This window comes from Haemorhous mexicanus, chromosome 6, assembly GCF_027477595.1.
Source record: "Haemorhous mexicanus isolate bHaeMex1 chromosome 6, bHaeMex1.pri, whole genome shotgun sequence".
Classification (NCBI taxonomy): Eukaryota; Metazoa; Chordata; class Aves; order Passeriformes; family Fringillidae; genus Haemorhous; species Haemorhous mexicanus.
Genome location: NC_082346.1, coordinates 11,351,142 through 11,374,731, shown reverse-complemented (window position 1 = coordinate 11,374,731; position 23,590 = coordinate 11,351,142). Strand labels below are relative to the sequence as shown.

The following is a 23,590-nucleotide window of genomic DNA, read 5'->3' as shown; positions in this document are numbered from 1 at the left end:
AAAAGGCCACGCCCACGAGGGCACAACCGTGGGGGGCCCCACCCCTGGGGGTTCTCCCCGTGCCCCCAAACTCAGCGGACAGGGGGCTGTGCCAGAGGGGGACGAGCCCCCGGGAGCACAAGCAGCACCGTGGGGTTCCCCCCACCCCATGGGGAGCACCAGGCCCCCCCCCCCCCCCCAAACCCCCCACCCTCCCCACCCCTACCTGGGCATCCGCCCCCGGCCCCCCTTCTGCTTCTTGGCCCCCCCTGAGGGTTTGATGGGCAGGGGGGCCGTGCCCTCGGGCGGGGGGCCCTGGGTGGGGCCCAGCTCCATGGGGTCGCCTGGGGCCACCGGCTTGAACGCCTCGAAGGGGGAGAACTTCACAGGGCTGGGGGGGGACACAGGAGGGGATGAGTGGGGCACCCACAGAGGGCGAGGAACAGGGGGCAGCCAGTGCCCACAGAGCTCCTCCCCCAGCCCTGGAGGCCCCAACTCCCCCCACACTCCCCTACTCCTTCTTCATCCCCTTGGGGCCCACCCTGATTCCCCCACCCCAAAGCACCCCAAACCCTCACCCCACTGCCCCCACAGCCTCTCTGCACTCCCAGGACAGGACAGCTTGAGCCCCCCCATTGCACCCGCAGCACTGTCCCCTGTTACCACCTTGGTGCCCACCCTGAAACCCCCATACCAAAGCACCTCCATCCCAAAGCCCCCCACCCCTGGCCCCCCTGTGCCCCAGTACCTGACGGGGGTGCGGGGGCTGCTGTTGAGGCGGCGGGGGGAGCGCACCTTGGGCTGGAAGGAGAACCCCTCCTTGATGCTCTCCAGCACGGAGGGGGCCACGTAGGTGAAGCCCTGTGGGTTTGGGGGTGTCACGGGGGGGGCCTGGGTGTGTCAGGGGTCCCCCCTGGGGCTGTGCCCCCCTACCAGGAAGGCCTGGTTGGCGCTCTCGCTGATGGCAGCGTCGTCGGGGCTGTCTACAGGGGTCTGGCGGGTGAAGCGGGTGTCGAACTGGCTCACGTCCTCCTCTGACTGCTGCGGGGAACACGGCACCGATTCCCACAGGGCCCCCCAAAACATTCCCAGCCTCCCCCCTCGGCCCCCCATACCAGGCAGGGTTTGAAGGGGGGGTCCAGCCTGCGCGCCAGCAGGTCCTCCCAGTTGATGTGGCGGAAGAAAGGCTGTTTCTGTGGGGTTTGGGGGTGTCAGGCAGCATTTGGGTGGTGTCCTCCTCTGGCACCCCCCCGCCCACCCACGGCTGTACCTGCACATCGGCCGCGTCACCGGGGCCGCCCCCAACCCTCTGGCTGGGGTTCCGCTTGAGGAACTGGAAGAGAAACAGGGATAGAGATGGGAATAGGGGGGAGGACCTACATGAATAAAGGTGGGGGGAGGCGGGTGAGGGAAATTTTGGGGGGAGGGGTGGGGGGGCCACCTTCTTGAGGAGGTCACGAGCGTCGGGTGTCAGGTAGGGCGGCAGCACCAGCTTCCCCTTGAGGATCTTGTCGATTGTCTTCTTGCGGTTCTCGGCGGTGAACGGCGGCTGTGGGGGCACGGGGGGGCCATGAAGAGCCAGGAGGGCCAGGAAGGCTCGGTGTCACCCCGAGATGCCCCCCCAGTCCCCAGGGAGGAGGGAGCAGTGGTGGGACTTGCCGATCCGGTGAGCATGTCGTACATCAAGGCGCCCAGGCTCCACCAGTCCACCGCTCGGTTGTGCCCGCTCCTCACCAGGATCTCGGGGGCCCTGGGGGGTGCAGGGGGGGTCCTGAGCAGATGGGGGGCCAGCAGAGACTCCCCCAAATTCCCCCCAGTGCTGCATCCACCTCACATGTACTCGATGGTGCCACAGAAGGTGTGGGTAACGGCTCCGTCATGGATGGACTCCTTGCACAGCCCAAAGTCCGTCAGCTTGATGTGACCTGAGGGATGTGGAGGGGTCAGCACTGCCCCCAGAGAACCCCCTCAGGCTCCCCAGTTTGCCCTCCAAAGGCACCTTGGCTGTTGAGCATGATATTCTCCGGCTTAAGATCCCGGTAGATGATCCCGTGGGAATGTAGGTGACCCAGTGCCAGAGTGATCTCGCTCAGGTAGAAACTGTAGCGGGATTGGGGTGGCCATGAGCCATGTTGGGGTGCCCACCCCATCCACACCCACCACCACCACCTCATCCCTACCAGGCAGTGTCCTCCAGGAAGATCCCTTCCCGCTCCAGCTGCATGAAGAGCTCTCCACCTGCGTAAAGAGCCCAAGAGGGACCCTCCTGATCCATCCCTGGACACTCCTTAATCACCCCTGGGAACATCTGAGCCATCCTGAGACACACTTAAACCACCCCTGAATCCCCTGAGCCACCCCTGGACACCCTCCCTGGACGTTGTAACCTCCCCAGGTCACACTTTAACCATCCCTGGACACCCTCAGCCACCCCTGGAAGCCCTTGAGCCACCCCTGGGACAATTTGCAGCTGTCCCTGGAGTAACCCCCGGTGGCCCTGAGCCAGCCCGCACCGCTGAGGCACTCCAGGATGAGGTAGAGCTTGCCGCCCGTCTGGAAGGCGTAGATGAGGTCGACGATGAAGGGGTGCTTGACGGCCTCCAGGATGTTCCTCTCTGCCCGGGTGTGCGCCGTGTCCTTGGCGTTGCAGGCGATCTTGGCCTGGGGGGGAGGCAGTGAGCGGGGGGGATTCCCGGGGGGGCTGGGGGGGCCGGGGGGGCCCTACCTTCTTCAGGACTTTCATGGCGAAGATCTTGCCTGTGTTGGTGCCCTGCACTTTTCGCACCTGGAACACCTGGAAGGACGGGCATGGAAGGTTGGGGAAGCCGTCAGGGAGCACTGCAGCCGCCCAGAGTGCCCCAGCCCCGCCGTGTCCCCACCTTGCCGTAGCCACCCTTGCCCAGAACGCGGAGCAGCTCGAAGCAGTGGGGGCCGATGTGCTCGGGGCCATTGTTGACGCTGCTCTCGGAAATCTCGATCTCTTCATAGTGTCCCACGGGCCTGGTTGGAGAGGGGGTGAGTGGGGACAACCCCCTGCCTGTCCCCTGCCTGTCCCCTGCCTGCATACCCCGCCGCAGGCTGTCGCCCACTTACTCCAGGCCGTTTCCCCGGGGCTCCAGCTCCATCTCCTGCGGGAGGGAACTCTCGGTCAGCGGTGGGCAAGGGGGAGCAGCGGGCGGGGGACGCATGGCAGGGAGGGGACATATGGCAAGGAGGGAAGACACGGCAGAGAGAGGACCCACGGCAGGGAGGGGACACATGGCAAAGAGGGGACACGGCAGGCAGGACACGGGTACGGCGCGGGCAGGACGCGGGCAGGACACGGGCAGGACGCGGGCAGGACGCGGGCAGGACGCGGCAGCGCGGGGCGAGGCAGCGCCGAGCCGGCCCAGCCGGATGTTTTGGGGCCGAGGCCGGGCCCTGCCCAGCGGGAGCCGCCCGCTGCCCGCCCGGGATCCGCGGCTGCCCCCGGTGCTCCGGCGTCCTGTCCCTGCGGAGAGCCCGGCTACACCCCTGTCCCGCCACAGGCGGGACCCCTGTAACTGCCCCTGTCGCTGTATCCCCAAGCTCCTGCCCGCCGTCCCCGGCACCGAGCGGACCCCACGCACCTCCGACACCCCCGATCCCGCCGTGCCCACCGCGTCCCGGTGCCGCTCGCCGCCTCCACCGCCCGTCCCGCTGCCGGTGCTCCCCGTCCCCGCGGCGCCCCCCGCCCCAGCCCCGGTGCCGGTGGCAGCCCCGGTGCCCCCCGCGCCCCGCTGCCGGCTCACGGCGCCCAGCTCGGGCTCGTCCCCGTCGCTGCCCTCCTCGGTCTCCAGGTCGATGTCGAACACCCCCGCCATGACGGCGCCGTGCCGGGACCCCCGGGGACCCGCCCCGATGGCCACGCCCCCAACGGCGGTCACGCCCCCGTCACGCCCCCCGTGTCACCGCCTTATCGGGACCCCGGGGAACCCGCCGCGCTGGCCACGCCCACACCCACGCCCCTCCCACGGCCACGCCCCCCCGCGCGTCACCGGGGTGTCCCCAGCGCGGGGGCACTGGCACGGGGGGTCCCGGGGTTGGCGCAGGGAACACGACAGAGGCAGCGCGGCCGCTCACAGCCTTTACTGGGGTCCCCGCCCGCCCCGCCCCCTGCGCCGCGCTGACGTCAGCTGCGCCACCGTGACGTCAGAGGAGGGGCAGGAAGAGAGGGGGACATCCCGGTGACCCCACGTGGAGATCCCGGTCGGGGTTTCCGCGGGGATGGGGGGCACGAGTGGGGCTGCGGGGCACTGGGGTTATTGTGGGGTCACTGGGGTGATTGTGGGGTCACTGCTGCTACTGTGGGGGCTGCGTGTTATTGAAGGGTCGCTGGTGTTGTTGTAGGGCCAGGGGCCCTACAGGGGCTGGGTGTTATTGAAGGGTAGCTGGTGTTATTGTAGGGCCAGGGGCACTACAGGGACTGGGTGTTATTGAAGGGTCGCTGGTGTTATTGTAGGGCCAGGGGCACTATAGGGACTGGGTGTTATTGGAGGGTTTCAGGCACTAAAGTGGCTGTGTGTTATTGCAGGCTCTCAGGCACTACGGGGGCTCTGTGTTATTGTAGGATCTCTGGTGTTATTGTAGGGTCGTGAGGGCTGTAGGATGTGGGTGTTATTGTAGGGTCACTGCTGTTATTGTAGGGTCAGGGGTACTGCAGGGGCTCAGTGTTAGTGTAGGGTGTCCGGTGTTGTTGTTGGATCTCGGACCTTACAGGGGCCGGGTGTTAGTGTGGAGTCACTGGTGTTACTGTAGGGCCCCCCCAGTGACAGCCCTGTATCGTGTGGGTGCCCCACACAAATCCCTTCCCAGAGGACTTTCTGAGCTGCTCCAGGGAGTTCCTGGGTGCTCCTCTGTTGTTGTAGGGTCCCCTGGTGCAGGTCTGTCATTGTAGGGTCTCCCCATGCCAGTTTGTTATTGTGGGGTTTGCCTTTCAGTGTATGCTGTTGTAGGGTCTCCCCTAAACACGGGTTTGTTACTGTGGGGTCTCCCCATTTGTTTCTGTAGGGTCTTCCCTTCGAGGGTGTCATTGTGGGGTCTCCCCGTGCTGGTGTGTTATTGTGGGGTCTCCCATGTTTCTTTGTTATTATGGGATGTCCCAATAATTAGTTGTCATTATGGGGTCTCTCTCCCCATAATGGTTTGTTGCTGTAGGGTCTCCCCATGCCAGCAGGTGCCAACACACCTCACACTTCACCTGCTGCTCTCATGGGGTGGCCTGGCTGCCTCGGGGCTCCTGGATGCCCCACCCTGGGGGTGGCACGGGGACAGCAGGGGACAGTGTCCCCCTGTGTGTCCCCAGGCATGGGACCCCCAGCTTCAGGGACGGGGGGTAGAGACTGTAGGGACAGGGCAGGGGGGACAGGGAGGGACGTTGGGAAGCAGGGAATGGGGTGCTAGGGCAAGGGGATGGGGTGCATGGACTGGGAGGGGGGAATTTTTGGGTGTGGGCTGTCAATGTGATGGAAGGATGAAGTGCCAGGATGGTGGGGATGCCAGGGAATGTGGTGCCAGGACATGGGGGATGCTGGGGATTGGGGTGTCAGAGTAGTGGGGGGGGTGCCAGGAGATGGGGTTTCAGAATGCCAGGGGATGGGGCACCAGGAGAGTCGGGGGATGCCAGGGAATGGAGTGCCAGGTAATGGGAGAATCCCAGTGGATGGGATGTCAGGATGCCAGGGAATGGGCTGCCAAGGGACTCGGGGGATGCCAGGGGATGGAGTGCCAGGGGAATGAGGGGATGCCAGGGGATGGAGTGCTAAGACAAAGGGGACTGCCAAGCACTGGGGTGGCAGGGCAGGTGACTGTGATCCAGGGCAGTACGGGGGTGCCAGGACATGGTGTGCCAGGCCAGGGGATGGGGGGACAGCGGGAGGGGGTGCCGGGGGGATGCCGGGGAGGGGCGGCGGGGCGGCGGGAGCGGGTGCCGGGTGTGCCGGGGCACCCATTCCCCCGCTCTCCCCGCTGCCTGCCCGGCGCTATTTGAAGTGGGACAAGAAATGCTCCACGGGATATCGCGGGGAGTCGATGCCTAGCCCCTGGCAGAGCCCCAGCAGGCGCTCGCAGGCCTCGGCCAGCGTGGCCCCGGCGCACGCCACGCTCAGCAGCGGCTCCTCATACTCGCCGGCCCCCTCGGGCTCCTCGAAGAGCCGGTTGAGGCGGACGAGCCCGCGGCCGTGCAGCTCCCGCAGAGCCTCCATGCCCCCGCCGCCCGCCAGGGTCTCGCCGTGCTCCGACGCCAGGCACATCACCCCGGCCAGGTGCGTGCGGGGCGCGGGGCGAGCGGGCAGCACGGGCGGCACGCCCAGCGCCACCAGCACGGCGGCCAGCAGCAGGTCGGGGCCGTAGACCTCGCGGATCCAGTCGCGCAGGTAGAAGCCCCCCATGCGGGGGTTGATCTCCAGCAGGCGCGGCCCCGCCGGGCCCAGCTTGAGCTCCACGTTGAAGACGCCGTCGCGCAGCCCGCACGCCCGGCAGCATTCCAGCGCCGCCCGCACCAGCTGCGCCTGCCGGTCGGCGGGCAGGCAGGAGGGCAGGCAGGCCGCCGTCTCCAGGAAGGCGGGGACACGCGTGGGGCCGTTGTCCGACACCCACGCGCCCAGCAGCCGCCCCTCGAAGACCACCAGGTCCACGTCGTGCTCGGTGCCCGGCACGTACTCCATGAGCAGCATGGCGTTGCCCCAGCCCAGCCCGATGCCCGGGTGGTCGGCGTCGTCGCGCAGGTCCCTCCAGAGGCGGGCGGCGTGAGCGTGGCACTGCCCGGCGTTCTCCACCAGTCGCACGCCCACGCCGCCTGCGCCGAACTCCAGCTTGGCCACGGCGGGGAAGGGCACAGCGCCCGCCGCCCGCTCCACGTCGCCGTGGCTCCGCAGGCGGCGGCAGGGCACGGCGAAGGCGGCGGGCGGCGGGCGGCCGCGGCGGCAGCGCTGCAGGTGCCGGTGCGTGCGGCTCTTCTGCTTGGCCACCCGCACGGCGGCGGGCGCGGGGCCGCGGAGCCCCAGCCCCTGGCACACCAGGGCCGCCAGCACCACGCAGTCGTCCCAGTAGGAGAGGCAGGCGTGGGGCCGCAGCCCCCGGGAGCGCAGCAGCTCCAGCACCCGCTCCGCGTGCTCCTCGTCCCGCCGGTGCTCCCGGCTGTCGTAGGGCAGGAAGGTCTGCACCAGCCCCGCCGCGAAGTGCTCCGGGTCCGACTCCACCAGGTGGATCTGCGGCCCCGGAGAGGCGTCACCGGGGGACGGCCGGCCCCGGCACCGCCGCTGCGCCGCCCTCCGCCGCCCCCAGCCCCTCACCCTCAGCCCGTAGGCGCGGGCCGCCTCCCACACGAAGCTCTTGCTGACGCCGCCGGCCCCGATGAGCAGGATGTCCTTGCCCTCGACCAGGTGACACTGCGCCCGGTGCAGCATGGCCTCGGCCAGCAGCCGCGGCAAATCCCCACAGGGCTCGCCCACGCCGCGCCCCATGGCCTCGGCGAGCGCGCAGGTCTCCAGGCACCGCTGGCCGTTCGTGGCCAGCGCCACCAGCTCCAGCACCTCATCCACGCACGCCAGCAGGAAATCCACGCCTGGGGACGGTGACGGTGACACCGCTAAGCACCGCGGGGTGACCGCGGGCACCGACGGCGTCACTCGCGCCGTGCTCACCCAGGATGTCGGTGTGGGCACGGCTGCCGCCGCGCTGCCGCGGGCTCAGCTCGGCCTCGCTGGCCAGCAGGGCGGCCGCGGCGGCCTCGGTGGCCTCCCGCAGCCGCGTGGCCAGGGCCTGTCGCTGGCTGGGGGCCGCCACTCCCCACTGCTGCAGGCTGGAGTCCAGGCCCTGGGGCAGCGCCGCGCCGTGACGCACCGGGCTCTCCGCGCGTCCCACGGCGCAGGCCACCTGTGGGGACACGGCGACACGCACGTGTGTGTGGGGACGCCGGCTGCCATCGGGTGACCGCTACCCATAGCCTGGGGACGCAGCTGCCACCAATGATTTGGGACGTGGGATGACACATTGACCCAAGGCATGGATGTGGATGGCCACCAATCCTGGGGACACCCAGGGCCACCAGGGCCTGGGGACATGGACAGGCACACAGGGCGTAGCACACAGATTACCACAGCCTGGGGGCGCAAGACTGCCACCATAGCTTGGGGGCATACAGGGCCACCAGGACGTGGGGACAGCCATCATAGGCTGGGGACACACAGAGCCACCGGGGTGTGGGGACATGCCATACCTGGCAGAGCTGGGGCCGGTCCCCCCAGGACCTGCAGACGAGGGTGCAGATGCGCAGGGCCATGGGCAGCCGCGGGGCTGGGCTGCCTGGGGGGCAAGGGACAGGGCAGGCACGGCCGCCACGCGGGGATGGGGCTGCCCTGCCCCACCTCCCCCTCCTCTGGGGCCTTTTGGAACTCCCTGTGGCACCGCGGTGGCCCCGGCCAAGCCCAGCCCCAGGGAGTGAGGGGTACAGCATGGCAACTGTCATACCCAGTCCCACGGGACTGTCGGGAGTCAGAGGGGGTCACCCCAACACCCTGCCCAGCCCCAGGGGACCATGGGGGTCCAGGGTGACTTTCTCCCCCACCACAGGGGACCTTGGGAGTCCAGGGTGACCTTCCCCACCTCTCCCCATGTGTCTGTGGGGGTCCAAGGTGTCAAACTGTCCCCCGACCCTAACGCAGGGGACTGTGGGCATCCAGGGTGACCTTCGTGCCCTCCCCCAGGACCCCAGTAATTTGGGCACCCCGATGGCCCCACCCGCCCCAGGGGACAGACAAGTGGCCGGCACAGCTGCAGGGACCCGTGGGACCCCGGGGGACTCTTCCCCCCCCTCCCAGGGTGGTGGGCGCCCGAGGGCGGGGGCCTTACGTGGGGGGGGCACGGGCAGGCGGGCGGTGGGCACCATGGCCTCCAGCAGGACGCTGTCCTCCTCCGTCAGCCCCCGGAGCCGGGCACCCACCGCCTGCGCCACCGCCGCCCCCTCCTCCTTCCTGTGGGTGCTGCGGGTGCCTGTTCCCCGCCACCGCCACCCCGCCGGCCGCACCACCACCTGCGTGCACCTCCGTGTCACCCCGTGCCACCTGCTGCCACCCCAGCAGCCAGCCCGCCACCTGCACGCTGCCCCGTGTCACCCCGTGCCACCCCACCACCTGCACCCCCCAGTGCCACCTGGTCACCACCCTCACAGCCACCCCCCCCCTGCGTGCACCCCTCTGCTTCTCCATGCGCCCCAGCGCCACCCGGTGCCACCAGCACGGCCCGCCGCTCCCGTGCCCACCTGGCCGTAGGGCTCCATGGCAGTGCCGCCCAGGAAGGCGCCCACCTCCTCCTGCACCAGGCTCTGCTGGCCCTGGGGGTCCTGCAGCCGCACCAGCCTCACCCCGGGGGCCACCGGCTCGGCGGGCAGGTCCCCCCTGGCCCCCAGGACGAAGGCCAGCGTGGGGGGCACGGGCAGGTTGGCGCGAGCCGCCAGCACCCAGCGGGTGACCAGCGTGTCCTCGAGGCGGTGGGCGAGCGGGACCGAGCCCCCCGTGGGGCAGTCGAGGTCACGGGCCAGCTCGCCCACCCAGCCGCCCTCGGGGTCCCCCGGCACGAAGGTGCCCGTCACGTAGTTGGCGCGGCGGGGCGGCACGAAGGTCTCCAGGGCGCTGTGCCCCCCCACCTTGAAGGAGATACCCCGGGAGAGCAGCAGGGACCAGGCGCCCGGGGACGACTCCGACGGCACCCGGCTGGCCCAGGAGGGGGACAGGCACAGCACCATGGCGCCTGCGGGTGGGCATGGGGGTGGGCGGTGGGCACCCCGCACCCCCTGCCCCAAACTGCCCCCCATAGGGATCGTGCCGCGGGGGGGGAGGGAGGGCACTTGCTGCTGAACTGGTGTGTACTGGGAATAATGGGACACGCGGGACTGCTGCCACCCTGCTCCCCTGCCTCAGTTTCCCTCAAAGTCCGGGTCAGGCAGCACAGGCAGGTGTGGGGACCCTGCTGTCGGCTCAGGGGTGTCTCGTGCGGAGTGGGGACAAGGGGATGGCACCCACCTGGGCAGCGGGTGCCACCCTCCAGCAGGACGGGCAGGAAGGGGGTCGGGGAGCCCAGGATGCAAACGGTCATGTCCAGCGGGCCAAATCCTGCCAGGAAGGGAAGGGTTAACAGCCCCCGGATGGGGACCCTGGCGCCACCCTGCCCGTAGCACCCTAGTGTGGCTGGGAGACCCCAAGCCCCCTGTGTCCCTAGCCTGGCACTGCATCCCCATTGCCACCCTTATCCCTGCCATCCCCCTATCCCAGCCTGGCACTGCGCCCACATCACTGTCCCTGCTACCCCCGTGTCCCCAGCCTGGCACCGTTCCCGCATCACCAGCCCAGTCTCTGCCACCCCCGTGTCCCAGCCTGGCACCGTGCCCCCCGTGTCCCCAACCCGTGCGGGGCTCCGCGGAGCAGTCCAGCGTGGGGGGCAGCCCCTCCTGGCACAGGGTGCTCTGGAGCCGCTCGTAGGCGTGGGTGGCACCGTCGGGGTCCCCGCTGTCCCCGGGCACTTCGCCATCGGGGGCCTCATCCTCCAGCCAGCCCGGGCACAGCGCCTCGGGCCCTGCCCACTCCTGCTCCTCCGGGCTGGGCACCCGCTCCGGGCTCGGCTGGGACGTCGAGAGCTGCGGGAGCAGGGACAGGGCTGGCACGGGGCTGGCATGGGGGTAAGGGGGTGCTCTGGGGCTGGCGTGGGGTTAAGGGGCTGTCACGGGGCTGTCATGGGTCCGGCACGGAGCTGGCACGTGGACGGACCCCGGATGGGCACGGGGCAGGCACGGGGGGGCTGGCACAGGACACGGCGGGAGCCGCTGCCCACCCGTGGGGTGGGGGCGTCGGGGTGCTGGGGGGCTGCGAGCGCCGGGCACAGCGCCACCGCCTCGGGGACAGCGGGGCAGTGCCAGCCGCCGGGGCCGCCAGCTCCCGGACAAAGCGTCCCCTTGTCCCCATGGGGTCACGCGGCGGGTGGGCACAGCACGCCGCGCTGCCCGCTGCCCCACGCCAGTGCCCGGCACCGCCGGGATCCCGGGATGGGGCACCCACCTCCGCCCGGACCCCCCACCCGGGGTCCACTCACCATCCTGGTGACAGAGGGGCTGCAAGAGAAGGATAGGCAGAATCAGCGCGGCTCCCTGGGGACCTGCCACCCTTCCCCGGCCACCCCCGCCCGGTGCTGGGAGCCCCAACCCCGGCTTTCGGGGGGGAACCCGTCCTGCAGCACCCACCAAAGCCTGGCACGCTTCCTGGGGCACACCTCAGTGCCAACTCCGGCGTCTTCATGTTGTCCCCTCAGTGCTAGTCCCAGTGTCCCCACACTGACCCCTCGGTGCCAGTCCCTGTGGCCCCAGTTTGTCCCCTCGTTGACAGGTCTGGTAGCCCCAGATTGACCCCTTGGTGCCAGTCACGGTGGCCTCAGGCTGTCCCCTCAGTGCCAGCCCCGGTGGCCCCGGCACCTCCGGCTTAGTGTGTAATCCTGTGCTAGCTCAGCACAGCCGGGGGCACCTCCCCATCCCGGGGGTGCCAAGGTGCCCTGGGGGTGCAGACCCAGGGACCGGAGTGTCCCCACCCCCCGGGTGCCCCCGCTCCCAGCAGGTGCCTAGCAGAGCTGGGCACAGAGGGAAACTGAGGCACGGATCTGAGCAGTGCCCGCTGGCAGCCAGGGTGTCCCTAAGCCCGGCACCCGGTGACAGCGTTAGGGGACACACGGCTTGGTGGCGTGGCACAAGGGTCCCCTAAAACACAGTCACGGGGGTCCCTCAAAGTCCGCGCCCATCCCAGCCTCGGGACCGCCCTGTCCCCCTCCATCCCCAGCTGGGAGGTGCTGCTGCTGTCCCCGAGCTGGGACAGCTGTGTCGCCCGGTACCTTGGGGTGGGAGCCGTGGCCTGAGAGCGCGCAGGGGACGAGGGCTCGGGGACGCCTGGCACGGGGGACACCGGCCGGTCTGGCCTTTAAACCCCCCCCGCGCCACCCCGGGGTGCCAACCCCCGGCCCCGTGCCCCGGATTAGGCGACACAGAGCCCCATTGTCCCCTCTGCCACCTCGCGCCAGGCGCTGGCACCCCTGTCCGTGTCCCTGTACCCGTCACTAGCGAGCTGCCTCAGCGGGAGCCGGGGGGTGGTTCAGCCTGACGGGGTTCTCCTGTCCCCCTGTCCCGCGTCCCCTGGCTGGACACGCCCCTCGTCTTCCCCCCCTTCCTGTCCCCCTGTCCCCAGCGTGGCGGAGCTGCCAGCACGCACGTCCCCCGGCTTAGTTCCAGCTGCCCGCGGCGTCACTGTCACTGTCACCGTCACCGCCACCGGCAGGCACGGGGCCACCAGCGCGGCTGCCGCGCCGCAGAGTCCTGCACGCGCTGTCACCCGCTCCCTGTCATCCGCACCACCCCTGCACCCTGCCACCCTCATTGTCACCTGAACTGTCACATGGACCCCGTCACCGGCAACCCACCACACACCCGCACCACCTCCAGGGTCTTGTCACCCGCACCTGTCACTCACACCCTGTCACCCACGCCGTCACCCACACTGCGACACTGCACCATCACCGGCGCCCTGTTACCCGCGACTTGTCACGCACATCACCTACCTGTCACCTGTACCCTGTCACCCGCACCCTGTCACCCGCACTACCACCCAGACCCCATAACCTGCACCAAGACACCGCCCTGTCACCTGCACCCTGTCACCCTCACCGTGTCGTGAACGTCATCATCACCCACCTGTCACCTGCGCTGTCACTTGCACCGTGTCACAGGTGTGCACACACACCCCGCCCCCATCCCGCTGTTCCCGCCCCCCCGGCACCGGCACCCCCAAACCCACCCACACCCCCTGCTGCCGCCAGCACCCACCGGCGGTGCCGGTGTCTGTCGGTGTCTGTCGGTGTCGGTCTCTCCCGGTGTTGTCGCACCCGGCGCGGCTCTGCCCGCTCCGGTCCCGGGGGTGTCGGGGTCTGGCGGGGTTTCCCGGTGTTGGTCCCTGTGCTGTCGCAGCTCCCGGTGCTGTCTGCCCGCTCCGGTCCCGGCGGTGGCGGCGGCGCCGTGTCCTGCTCGGGCGGGGCGGGGCGGGGCGGGACTGGGGGCACCGGGGGGACCGGAACACCGAAGGGGTTGGCAGAGCAAAGGGGGCAGCGGGGCAAGGGTGGCGGGGCCGGGGTGCCACCGCTGGGAGACGGGGACAAGGGACTGGGGTTGGGAGCGGGACAAGGGACGGGGACGGGGGTAGGGGACAAGTGACCGGGGGCAGGGACGGGGCCAGCCCGGGGTCACACGGGGCCGGGTGTAAAACTGACACCGCGGAGCAGAAATGTCACGGCAGGCCCCGGGAGCTATTCGCGACCTCCCCGCACGACATGGAATGAGACACAGGGAATGGCATGGCGTGGCACGGCGTGGCACCCAGGGAATGGCACCCAGGGAATGGCATGGCGTGGCACGGCGTGGCACAGCCAGTGAGGACAGGGGACAGCCATGACCCCATCCCTGCCACTGCTGCCCTCCACGAGCGGTGGCACAAATGTGTCACCCTCTCCCGTGTCCCCAGTGGGAGACCGCCCTTCGGCGTGTGACCGGGGACCTCAGAGTGGCAACAGTCTCCCGGCAACCGCCCGGTGCTGCTCCCGACGGTGTCCCTAGAGTCCCCGGGTGGGGACATCCCTAGGCTCTGCCAAGCACTCTGTCCCCTCGTGTCCTCCCGTGTCCCCAGGCTGTCCCTGTGCTCCCAGGACCGGGATACGGATCCCCGGTTGCCTCCGCGTCCCCTCCTGTCCCCTCGCAGTCCCGGGAGCCGCTGTCTATGCCGAGGCTGTTCCCCTCCCTCTCCCTCTCCAGCCCTGTGTCCCCAGGCCCAGGACACGAGTCCATGTCGCCCCTGTCCCCCGCGTACCCTCGCCCGAGCTCTACCCCTTGCCCGGCGTGTCCGCCTGCTCGGGTTATTCGCTTGACCGGAGATGTCCCTTTTTCCGAAATGTCCCCTTTCCCGGGTTGTCCCCTTTCCCGGGATGTCCCCTTCTCCGGGAAGTCCTCCGTTCCAGCGAAGTCCCTCTGCCCGGGACGTTCTCCGTTCCAGGGAAGGCTCTCTGCCCGCGGTGTCCCCTTGCCCGGCATTATTCCGTTGCCGCGGTATCCCCTTTCCTGGGACGTTCCTCTTTCCAGGCATGTCCCTCTGCCCGGGATGTCCCTTTGCCCGGGCTGTCACCTTTCCCGGGATGTTCCCCTGCCCGGAATGTCCCCTTGTGGAGCGTGTCCCCTCTCCACGGCTGTCCCCCTGCCTCTGTGACACCGCCGTGGCTCCCTGCAGTCGGCTCCCCCGCCATGCTGTCCCCGTTTCCCGCCCCTCCGGGTCCGGGACACCGTGGCCGAGGGGACCGCGGGGCACGGGGGAAACCCCGCTGCACTGAGTCCTCCGAGCCCGCAGGGGGCGCCAGGCGCGTCGGGGCCGCTCTGGGCGGGCGCGCGGGGCGGGGCGGCGCGCGGGCGGCCATGGCGGACACCGAGAAGCTCAACCTCGACTCCATCATCAGCCGCCTCCTGGAGGGTGAGCGGCCCCCGCCGCCCCCCGAGCACCGGGACACCCTCCCTCCGCTCGGGGAACCTCTCGGGGCCGGCTCGGGCCGTGTCCCGGCGCTGCGGGGGTGTCCCCGGCCTGGACCTGGCGGGGGCGGGTTAGGCCGCGGTGGTTGGCGGGGGGGGGGGGTGGGGTGGGTCAGGGCTGGGAAAGGTTTTGGGGGGGGTCCCCGTGGGGTCTGGGGAGCTGGAGATGATTCCGGAGGGCGTGGAGGATATGAGGGGGGATCCCGAATCGGTCTGTGCCCCGCGGGAGGGGGCTGGAGGAAATGGGGGTCCCCAAAGGGTCTGTCCCCCGCGGAGGCGGAACGGGAGGTTACCGGGGTGCCCCGAAGGGTCTGGAGCCGAGCCTGGAGGGCCTGGAGGATAGGGGCAGGGAGGGCTGGGGCAGGTAGAGCAGGGGTTCCTGGGGCGCTCTGGGGGTCCCTGAGCACCGGGAGATCCCTGATCCTGTTCTCTTCCCTGGGAGCAGTCCAAGGGTCGCGGCCGGGGAAGAACGTGCAGCTGACGGAGAACGAGATCCGCGGACTGTGCCTCAAATCCCGGGAGATCTTCCTGAGCCAGCCCATCCTGCTGGAGCTGGAGGCACCCCTCAAGATCTGCGGTGAGGCCTGCGTGGCTGCTGGGCAGCACTGGGGTGGCGTGGGGGGCTGCAGGGTGCCACTCACAGCCTGTGTCCCCCCCAGGTGACATCCACGGGCAGTACTACGACCTCCTGAGGCTCTTTGAGTACGGGGGCTTCCCCCCTGAGAGCAATTACCTGTTTTTGGGGGACTACGTGGACCGGGGCAAGCAGTCTCTGGAGACCATCTGCCTGCTGCTCGCCTACAAGATCAAGTACCCTGAGAACTTCTTTCTGCTGCGGGGCAACCATGAGTGTGCCAGCATCAACCGCATCTATGGCTTCTATGACGAGTGTGAGTGCTCGGGCTGTGCCCCCCAAATCCTGCTGCCATCCCTGGGCTCCCCCTTTCCCGGTGTTGTCCCAGTGCTGTCCCACACTTACCCCACCTATGAGCTCCTTCCCTCCCTGCCGTGTCCTTCTGCCCTTCCTCTGTGTCCTCCTGCCCTTCCTCTGTGTCCTGCCTACCCCCATGGTGTCCCCAGGGTCACCTCCAAGCCCCCTTTGTCCCCCGCAGGCAAGCGAAGATACAACATCAAGCTCTGGAAGACCTTCACCGACTGCTTCAATTGTTTGCCCATTGCTGCCATCGTGGATGAGAAGATCTTCTGCTGCCACGGAGGTGGGAATGGTCCTTCCCAGGGATTTGGGTGGGCTGGAGGAGGGGTGGGATCTCCCTGCTGAGCTCTGGGGGTGTCCCTTTCCCACAGGGCTGTCCCCAGACCTGCAGTCGATGGAGCAGATCCGGCGGATCATGCGGCCCACGGATGTCCCGGATCAGGGGCTGCTCTGTGACCTGCTCTGGTCCGACCCCGACAAGGACGTGCAGGGCTGGGGGGAGAACGACCGTGGGGTCTCCTTCACCTTCGGGGCCGAGGTGGTGGCCAAATTCCTGCACAAGCACGACCTGGACCTCATCTGCCGGGCACACCAGGTACCACCGGGACCCCCAGATACTGGGGACACGTGGGTTTGGGTGTCCAGTGGGTGTCAGGGGGTTCTACCCCGAGTATTTCCCCTTCAAGGGCAGTGTGTACCCCAGGAGTGTGTGGGTTGGAATTTTGGGGTTGTTTGCCCTGAGATTTGGGTATTTGCTCTGATGTCAAAGTATTTGCCCAGGGGGGATGAATAGTCACCCTTGGATGTGGCTGTTCCTCCCAGAGGTTGGATAATCACTCTGGACATGGATACTTGCCCTGGGGCAGTGGGTGTTTGTCCCAGGGTGGCTATTTGCTGCCGGGCAGGGAGTGCTCACCCTGGTAGAGGGCTGGATATTCAGCCTGGGGGACTGGGAATTAGCCAGGGCAGGTGGATACTGGCCATGGGAGGTGGATTTTTGCCAATCCCGTGTCCCCCCCAGGTGGTGGAAGATGGCTACGAGTTTTTCGCCAAGCGCCAGCTCGTCACCCTCTTCTCGGCCCCCAACTACTGCGGCGAGTTTGACAACGCCGGCGCCATGATGAGCGTGGATGAGACCCTCATGTGCTCTTTCCAGGTGAGATCAGGGAGGGGAAACACCCCCAGTTCCTGCTGGGAGGGCTGCAGGGAGTTCTGCCCTCCAGGGGAGTGGAGAGCTGGGGCGGGAGCTCGCTGATTTCTTTCCCCCTTCGCCCGCAGATTTTGAAGCCGGCCGACAAGAACAAAGGCAAATATGGGCAGTTCAGCGGGCTGAACCCCGCTGGGCGCCCTGTCACCCCTCCCCGAAACTCTGCCAAAGCCAAGAAATGAGCTGGGAGCCGCCCCCGTGCTGCCCACGCCCCACAGCCCCCCGCCCAAGCATCAGGTCGCTTTTTTTTCGACTCGTTTTTTTATTTGTAGGATCCTGCCCCCTCCCCGCCACGCTCCACCAAAGCAAATCCAGGCCCAGGGCAGGGAGTGCTGGGGCGAGGGGGGAGCCCAGAGCCCAGCCCTGGGGTGGCAGCGGAGGGGGGGGCAGGAGGATTTTTTGAGGAATAAACTTGTAATGGGTCACTGGGGGGTGCCTGTCCTGGTGGTTGGATGGAGGCTGGGGGTGGCAGTGACTCGGGGCTCAGCTTTCTCCATCGCTGTCCTCCGCCAGTACCTCCTGGGTGGTGGTTGGACCAGGCCTTCCTGGTGTCATCACCGAGCCAAAAAACAGGGAGCGAAACTGTGGGGAGAAATGGGGGGTCAGGAGGAGGCTCTGCCCACCCCCTGCCCCCAGGCACACCCATCCCTCACCTTCTTGTGTGGGGGGGTGCCTGGCACAGCTCCTTCCCCCTCCTCTTCCTCCTCCTCCTCCTGCTCCTCCTCCTGGGGTTTGCTCTTGGCTGGCTGGGGGGTGTGCAGGGGGAAGGTGGGGCTGGGGGGGCCCTCTGAGCACCCCTCGCTGGTTTCCATGGCAGCCATGTAGGACTCCAGGTCATCGGCAAAGTCGTCTGACGGGGCGGGCAGGTGGGACACGCTGATGGGGACAGAGCAGGATTGGGAATGGTCACTCTGCTCCCTGCCCATGGCCGCTGGAGGGCTCATCTGGGACTTACCCGTTGGTCGAAGGGGACTGGGATTTGCTTTCTAGGTCAGAGAGGGTGGCCAGCACCAGGTGAACCTCCAGGACAGTGTCATCCAGGGTGAAGATCACTGGCCTGGGGACACAGAGGGGCTGAGGGGGTGCCAGGGACGGTGCTGGCACAGGGTGGGAATGTGGTGACCGTTCCTACCTGCCGGGCTCGTCAAAGTGGATGGTGAGGGGCAGGTTGGAGGCCTCGGCAAAGCTCAGCAGGCCCTGGGGACAAAGGGGAGGGTGAGGGGGGCCAGGGGTGACCCAGGGCTGGGGGGCTTGGGTGGGGACTCACACGGAATTCCTTGAGACAGAAGGTGATGTGGGAGCCCGGGGCCACAGCCACTGACTGGAACTCATCCTCAGCCAGGCACAGCTCCGTCACCATCGTCTTGCTTGGCTCTGGAGGGTAGAACGGGGTGGGTGGAGGGCACCCCAAGGTGGGGAGGGGGCCCCCTTACCCTGCAGGACTCACCTGCCTCGTCCTCCACGTAGTTCCGCAGGCTGATTTTGCCACCAGGGCCAGTCCCCAGTGTCACCTCAGCCAGCGTCGGGGGAAAGTGGACCACGGCCTCTGCCAGCAGCCTGAGGGGCACAGGAGGGGGCTGAGCACCCCAAGTCCTGTGGGGCTGGCCAGAATCCCTCGTTCGATCCACCCTCATCCCCCTCTGCCCACTGCAGTGCCACCCCTGTGGTGTCCCTCACCGTGCCGGGGCGCAGAGGCGGCTGGCGCAGTGCTGGGTGTCGAACACGGCCTGCAGCCGCTCGCACTCCTGGAAGGCCAGGTTGTGTGTCTTGGTGACACCTGGCAGGGGGGACAGCAGCTCAGCAGGGCAGGAGGCAGTGCCAGCATGTCCCCGCTGTGCTGTGTCACCCCCCCCAGGCCTGTCCCCGCTGGTACTCACCGTACTTGCAGTGGAGCTGCAGGACCAGGCGGCTGGCACAGGGCTTGAGCAGGATGAGGCATTTTCCCACCGACTTCTCCAGCGAGGGCAGCGAGCGGAAGACCCCCAGGAAGGACTGTGGGGATGGATACGGGGACTGTCACCTGCCCTGGGCCCCCAGAACAACGAGGAGCTCAGGGGGAGCCCGGGAAGGGCACTGCACCTTCATGTGGACTTTGCATCGGAAGAGCTCCGTGTCGGGCCCGGCGCTGCCCGGCTCGTACAGCTGGAAGAAGAGGGGTGCGAAGAGGAAGGAGGCGAAGGCAGAACGGGAGGAGTTGACAGCACGGAGGGACAGCTGGGGACACAGCCACAGTGTTGGCACTGCCTGCACGGAGGGAGGGGGGCACAGGTGCCCCCCAGCTCCCACCCAGCCCCCCCGGTGCTGCATACCCCACTCTCGGTGGGCTCCAGGTAGAGCTCGTCGCCGATGCGGGACAGGGAGTGCACGGCTCGGCCGAGGACTGGGAAGGAGAAGGTGTGGGGGTGAGGCAGGGCTCCCGGGCATGCCACGCTCCCCGGGCCCCCAGGCCCCGCTCACCTTTGACGTTGCCGCCGGCGATGACACATTTCATGGCACCGGCACCGGCACCGGGCGGGCACGTGGGGCCTTCGCGCCCGCCCCCGCCACCAGACCACGCCCCTCAGCGGAGCGTGCGGGCTAGGCCACGCCCCCAGCGGGCTCCGCTCGGGCCTCGCCGCTCCCCCCGCCGCGGTTGTTGTTCCCTACCCGCCCCGCCGGTGCCGTCTCTCCCAGCGGCCCCGCAGTGGTGGCCCCCAGCCCCCCTGCCCCGTCCCCTCCCGGGGGTTCCGGCCTCTTCCCCGCCGCGCCCCGCCGGTGCCTTCCCCGCTTCCCGCGCCCGCCCTCCCAGGCCGCCTCCCCATTGGCCGGGGGCGCCCCTCCGTCCCGCCCCTGCCGCCAGCCGATTGGTCCGCGCTGAGGGGGCGCGTGACGACACGGCGCGATAGCCTCACGTGACCGGCGGGAGGGGCGGGGCCTCGGCCGGCGGCTCTAGGGGCTGCCCCTCCGGTAAGCCCCGCCTTCTGCCTCGCGCTATTGGGCGCCGGTTGGACTGGCGTGCGGCTCAGCCAATGGGGCTTCGACGCGCCCTCAGCGCGGTTCCCGGCGCTCAGCCCCGCACCGGGTCCTTCCCGGGGCCTTCCGACCCATCGTGGGGCTCTGCCGGGGTCGTTCCGTGCTTGTACCTCCCAGCACCCTGACGCTCGCTTCATTCCCGGCAGCATCCCGGGCGAGGCTGCCCTTCTGCCACATTGCCTGCACCTCCCGGTCCCTTTGCTGCTTCCCACATTCCCGCGGCACGGTGCTCCCCAGGAAGGGCTGCAACTCCCTGGAGCTGCTCCGGTGCTTCCCGAGATCCCGATGTTTTGGGGATCCCTGTCTCCCGGGATACGGATTTTGGGGATCCCTATCTCCACTTCCATAGGGGAAGTGGAATGCTGTAAATTAATGCTTGAGGGTCTCTCTCTATGCTGGAGGTGCTGCTGGCTGTGCATGCCATAGACTCATGGAATGGCTGGGCTTGGAAGGGAACTTCCAGCTCATCCACGTCCATCCCCTGCCATGGGCAGAGACACCATTCACTAGACCAAGTTGCTCCAGGCCCCATTCAACCCTTCCAGGGATGGAATTTTGGGGGTCTCCCAGAATTCTCCAGTGGGGGTACACTGTAAATTCTGGGCTGGCCAGGTGTATCTATGGGTGGTCCATAGAATCCCAGAATGGCTGAAGTTGGAAGGGACCTTAAAGCCCACCCTGTCCCAACCTCCTGCCATGGGCAAAGACATTTCCCACGGGCCCAGTTGCTCCCGTGTGTCTGTGAGCACTTCCTGGGATGTGACACTGGCCCAGCCAGCAGTCTGTGCTCACAGCCAGCCCAGAGCGACAGGCTCTGGAGCTGTGGCCTCGAGGGAGCCGGGGGAGGTGGCTGCAAGGAACTCGAGTCGTGCTCACAGCAGGGTCCCCCAGCCGCCTCCCGCCTGCTGCTGGAGCAGCCGCTCCCCCAGTCCCTCCTCCCGGCCCCGGTGGCCGCGGAGCCCGAGCGAGGGGCCCCGCTGGTGGAGCAGGGCTGGCACCTGAGCAGAGGGAAACGGGAAGGGGATTGCAGAGCCCTTTTCCCATGGCTGCCGTCCTCCAGGGCATGGTGACTGCCCCTCCTCCTTTCCCTGTCTGGAGCGCTTGGTGCCTTTTATCCGGGATCTTGGCCCCCCTGCCTGCCGCATCCCCTCCAGGTACAGGAGCTCATGGCCCTGCTGGGGCTCCATGGCCCAGCCACGTGTAGGGGCCGTGCTCGGCCGGCCCCAGGGACTGCAGGCCTGCCTTGGCCTGGGCTCGGGCTCCAGCCCGATCTGGCTCCTCCACTCCTGGGGTGAGCACTGGCTGCTTCCCTTCCTCCCACGAGGAGGAGGACGGGATTGTGTGGGAGCCTCCGTTCCAGCTCTGGCAGAGCAGCCGGGCTCCTCTGGAGCCGGCGTCCCCAGGAGGGGCTCTGGCCTCGGGGCTCGGCGTTTTATGGAGCTGCGGAGAGGACGCAGCTGGCTGCGGTCGTGACACACACACCTCAGCGGGGGCCAGGGCCGGGCCCCCCCTCCCTCTTCCCGCCAGCGCCGACCAGGGAATGGGCTGGATGCGGGCCGGGAGCAGGAGCCTGGCAGCCCTCGGGGGGCTCCACGCCCAGGACTGCCCCCGGGGCTGGGGAGTTCACCCAGAGATGGCAGGGAAGGTGACAGGGCTGTTCCCTCGCACCCGGCGGGCTCGGGGCCGTCTCCCAGCGTCCTTCCCGCTCCTGCTGCTTCCTTCCCGGCACATGGCACGGCGCCCTCGCCCGGGCAGCAGCTCGGGGAGACAGACGGCCACAGCTGGGCTGCTGCTGCCAGCCCGGCAGGAGGGGACACGCCGAGCCGGATGGCTGCTCCGTGCCCCTGCCTGCGCCCCAGGGGTGTCCCCAAGGAGCCGGGCGCTGCCGGAGCCTCTCAGCCCGCGCCTCGCCGCCGGTTTGGGGCTACAGCCGGGATTTCTGGGTTCGGGCAGCCCCCCGTCCCTCCCTCCCCCGGCTGCCGGCCGCAAAGGTCAGCAGTGGGAGGCCGGGCCGGCCCCGGCGCCGGCCGGGGGACCCGCGGGCCGGGCTTGAGGTGAGCTCAGCTGCCCGGTGACGTGGCCCCGAGGGCAGGGCGGGCACGGCCTCACCCACGCGGAGCCACTGCGGGCACCGGGACGACGAGGAGGAGGAGGAACAGGATGCGAGGATGAGGCTTCCCAGCCGCTTGACCTGCCTGTGCCCTGTGCCCGCTTTGTCCTGGGGCGGGGGCTCCCTCCTGGCACCGCTGGCTGGCACAGGGAGAGCGGCTCGGGAAGCCGGGACCCGCGTCTGCCGGGCCGCATCTCCCTCCTCCTCCTCCTCCTCTCCTGTCTCAGGTGATGGCCCAGCTGGAGCCGTGGCAGCTGGAAAACTCCCCAGACCCCACGGCAGCTCTGGCTTTTGGGTAGGGGAGAAAGCAGCGAGGGGCAGCCCCGCCGCCTCGGTAGGCTGGAGACCCCCGGGGACGGGCCGGCGGCTTTTCCCAACTGCTCCAGCGCTGCTGGCGGGATCTGCTGGCTCGGGGGGGAAACCAGATACCCTGCCCTGCGGCTGGGGGGGCGAGGGGGCCGGCCCCACGCCGAGCGGACCCCCCCAGACACGCTGCCGGGGAGCCGGGCCGGGGCTCCCTCCAGCCGTGGATCGTTTGGGCAGCTCCGTCCGACACCTCCGCAGCCCCTACGGATCCTCAGGGCTGCGGAGTGTCCCCCATTCACCAGGGGGACGGGATCCAGAGTCCCCCTCGTCAGCCCTGACATGTCTGTTGGGCGCGTCCTCACGGATTCAACACCAAATCCGCACTTCCCGAGCAATAAATCAGCCAGCAGCACGTCCGTGTGTGGTTTATCCCTACGGGGGGTCCCCAAACTGCTGCTAATGACTTCAGCACCCAGTGTCCCGGTGGATTTAGGGAAAAGGGGTCCTGCTGTGCTCCGAGCGGGCACCCCGCGCCCCGGAGAAAGCCGGGAGGATGCGATGGCAGCCGGGAGGGCTCGGACCTGGCCAGGGCCGGGGTCTGGAGTGGAAGCGAATCCGCCTGTTACCTCCCGGCCCTTCCCGGCGCTCCCAGCGCCTTTGTTTTAAACAAAGCTTTTTTTGGGGGGAGCCAGGACGTTCCTCTCCCCGCCGAGAGAGCCCCCGCGGCAGCACCCACTCATGGATGAGGAGCGTGAGGGGAAGGGATGAGGGGCTCTGGCTGTCGGGTCGCCCCCCTCCCCTCACGCGGCGGCTCCTCTTGTCCCTGGGGGTCTCCGCACGCCCCCCAGCCCACCTCACTCACCCCCTGTGGGCTGCGGGGAACGCCGCGGTCATTGCCAAGGGCCCCGCGGGCGCCGGGATGGGGATTGTCCTTACGGGGGAGGATAATCGGGAAGAAAGCGGCTCTGGCACCCGGAGGAAACGGGCTGGGGGGGGTCCCCGGGTCGACGGGGGGCGCCGGGAGAAGCGAAGCCCTCCCTCGGGACGGAAGGTCCCCCGGGACTGAGCCGCCTCCGCCGCTCCGCGGGGCTCCGGTTGTGCCGCCGGGACTCCGCCGCGCTCCCCCCGCTCCGCCGCTCACCTGCCGCCGTCCCGGCGGGGCAGCGCCCGCCGCGCTGCGGGTCCCCGAGCCGGGGGGGCTCGTGGCCCCCGGACCCCCTCTCTCGGCCGGAGGGGAGGGGGCTGGCCGTGCCAGAGAAGAGCCGAGGACCCGACCCCCCCCCCCTCTCCGCCCCGCCGCCACCCTTCCCGCACCGGCCGGCCCCATCCCTCCGCCACTCCTCCCCGCTGCCCCGGGGGGGGAAGGAAGGGGGGGGCAGGCTGGCACCCCACGCCCCCCCCCGGTCCCGGCCCCGCCAGAGGAGCCGCTCC

General features: G+C 68.9%; 4 protein-coding genes across 12 annotated transcripts; 1 reads left to right on the top strand and 3 right to left on the bottom strand.

Moving 5' to 3' along the window:
* Window positions 1–195: 195 nt before the first annotated feature.
* Window positions 196–4,068, bottom strand: RPS6KB2 (ribosomal protein S6 kinase B2). Of its 8 annotated transcripts, none has more exons than XM_059848520.1 (15): window positions 3,996–4,068; window positions 3,073–3,107; window positions 2,859–2,979; window positions 2,705–2,773; window positions 2,493–2,640; window positions 2,160–2,217; window positions 1,979–2,079; window positions 1,814–1,904; window positions 1,639–1,729; window positions 1,421–1,528; window positions 1,250–1,312; window positions 1,095–1,172; window positions 913–1,020; window positions 728–840; window positions 196–370 (listed from the first exon to the last, which is right to left on the bottom strand). In XM_059848520.1, the coding sequence occupies exons 2-15, from the start codon at window positions 3,102–3,104 to the stop codon at window positions 202–204; spliced, it is 1,350 nt and encodes a 449-aa protein (XP_059704503.1). In that variant the 5' UTR covers window positions 3,105–3,107; window positions 3,996–4,068; the 3' UTR covers window positions 196–201. The 8 variants fall into 8 exon arrangements, with proteins under 8 accessions (XP_059704503.1, XP_059704498.1, XP_059704502.1 ...); XM_059848515.1 differs by lacking the exon at window positions 3,996–4,068 and adding an exon at window positions 3,750–3,891; XM_059848519.1 differs by lacking the exon at window positions 3,996–4,068 and adding an exon at window positions 3,588–3,736.
* A 1,888-nt stretch (window positions 4,069–5,956) lies between these two features.
* Window positions 5,957–13,034, bottom strand: CARNS1 (carnosine synthase 1). The gene is made up of 10 exons (XM_059848512.1): window positions 12,851–13,034; window positions 11,080–11,098; window positions 10,396–10,627; window positions 10,017–10,106; window positions 9,257–9,744; window positions 8,848–9,028; window positions 8,216–8,301; window positions 7,641–7,872; window positions 7,290–7,561; window positions 5,957–7,205 (listed from the first exon to the last, which is right to left on the bottom strand). The coding sequence occupies exons 2-10, from the start codon at window positions 11,080–11,082 to the stop codon at window positions 5,979–5,981; spliced, it is 2,811 nt and encodes a 936-aa protein (XP_059704495.1). The 5' UTR covers window positions 11,083–11,098; window positions 12,851–13,034; the 3' UTR covers window positions 5,957–5,978.
* A 1,413-nt stretch (window positions 13,035–14,447) lies between these two features.
* PPP1CA (protein phosphatase 1 catalytic subunit alpha) lies at window positions 14,448–17,156 on the top strand. The gene is made up of 7 exons (XM_059848510.1): window positions 14,448–14,534; window positions 15,036–15,167; window positions 15,250–15,480; window positions 15,703–15,807; window positions 15,896–16,119; window positions 16,546–16,680; window positions 16,803–17,156. The coding sequence occupies exons 1-7, from the start codon at window positions 14,480–14,482 to the stop codon at window positions 16,911–16,913; spliced, it is 993 nt and encodes a 330-aa protein (XP_059704493.1). The 5' UTR covers window positions 14,448–14,479; the 3' UTR covers window positions 16,914–17,156.
* Window positions 16,974–23,428, bottom strand: RAD9A (RAD9 checkpoint clamp component A). Of its 2 annotated transcripts, none has more exons than XM_059848509.1 (11): window positions 23,301–23,428; window positions 19,041–19,111; window positions 18,811–18,945; window positions 18,609–18,723; window positions 18,409–18,508; window positions 18,179–18,288; window positions 17,999–18,105; window positions 17,864–17,928; window positions 17,687–17,788; window positions 17,385–17,607; window positions 16,974–17,313 (listed from the first exon to the last, which is right to left on the bottom strand). In XM_059848509.1, the coding sequence occupies exons 3-11, from the start codon at window positions 18,814–18,816 to the stop codon at window positions 17,215–17,217; spliced, it is 927 nt and encodes a 308-aa protein (XP_059704492.1). In that variant the 5' UTR covers window positions 18,817–18,945; window positions 19,041–19,111; window positions 23,301–23,428; the 3' UTR covers window positions 16,974–17,214. The 2 variants fall into 2 exon arrangements, with proteins under 2 accessions (XP_059704492.1, XP_059704491.1); XM_059848508.1 differs by lacking the exon at window positions 23,301–23,428 and adding an exon at window positions 19,189–19,381.
* Window positions 23,429–23,590: the final 162 nt, after the last annotated feature.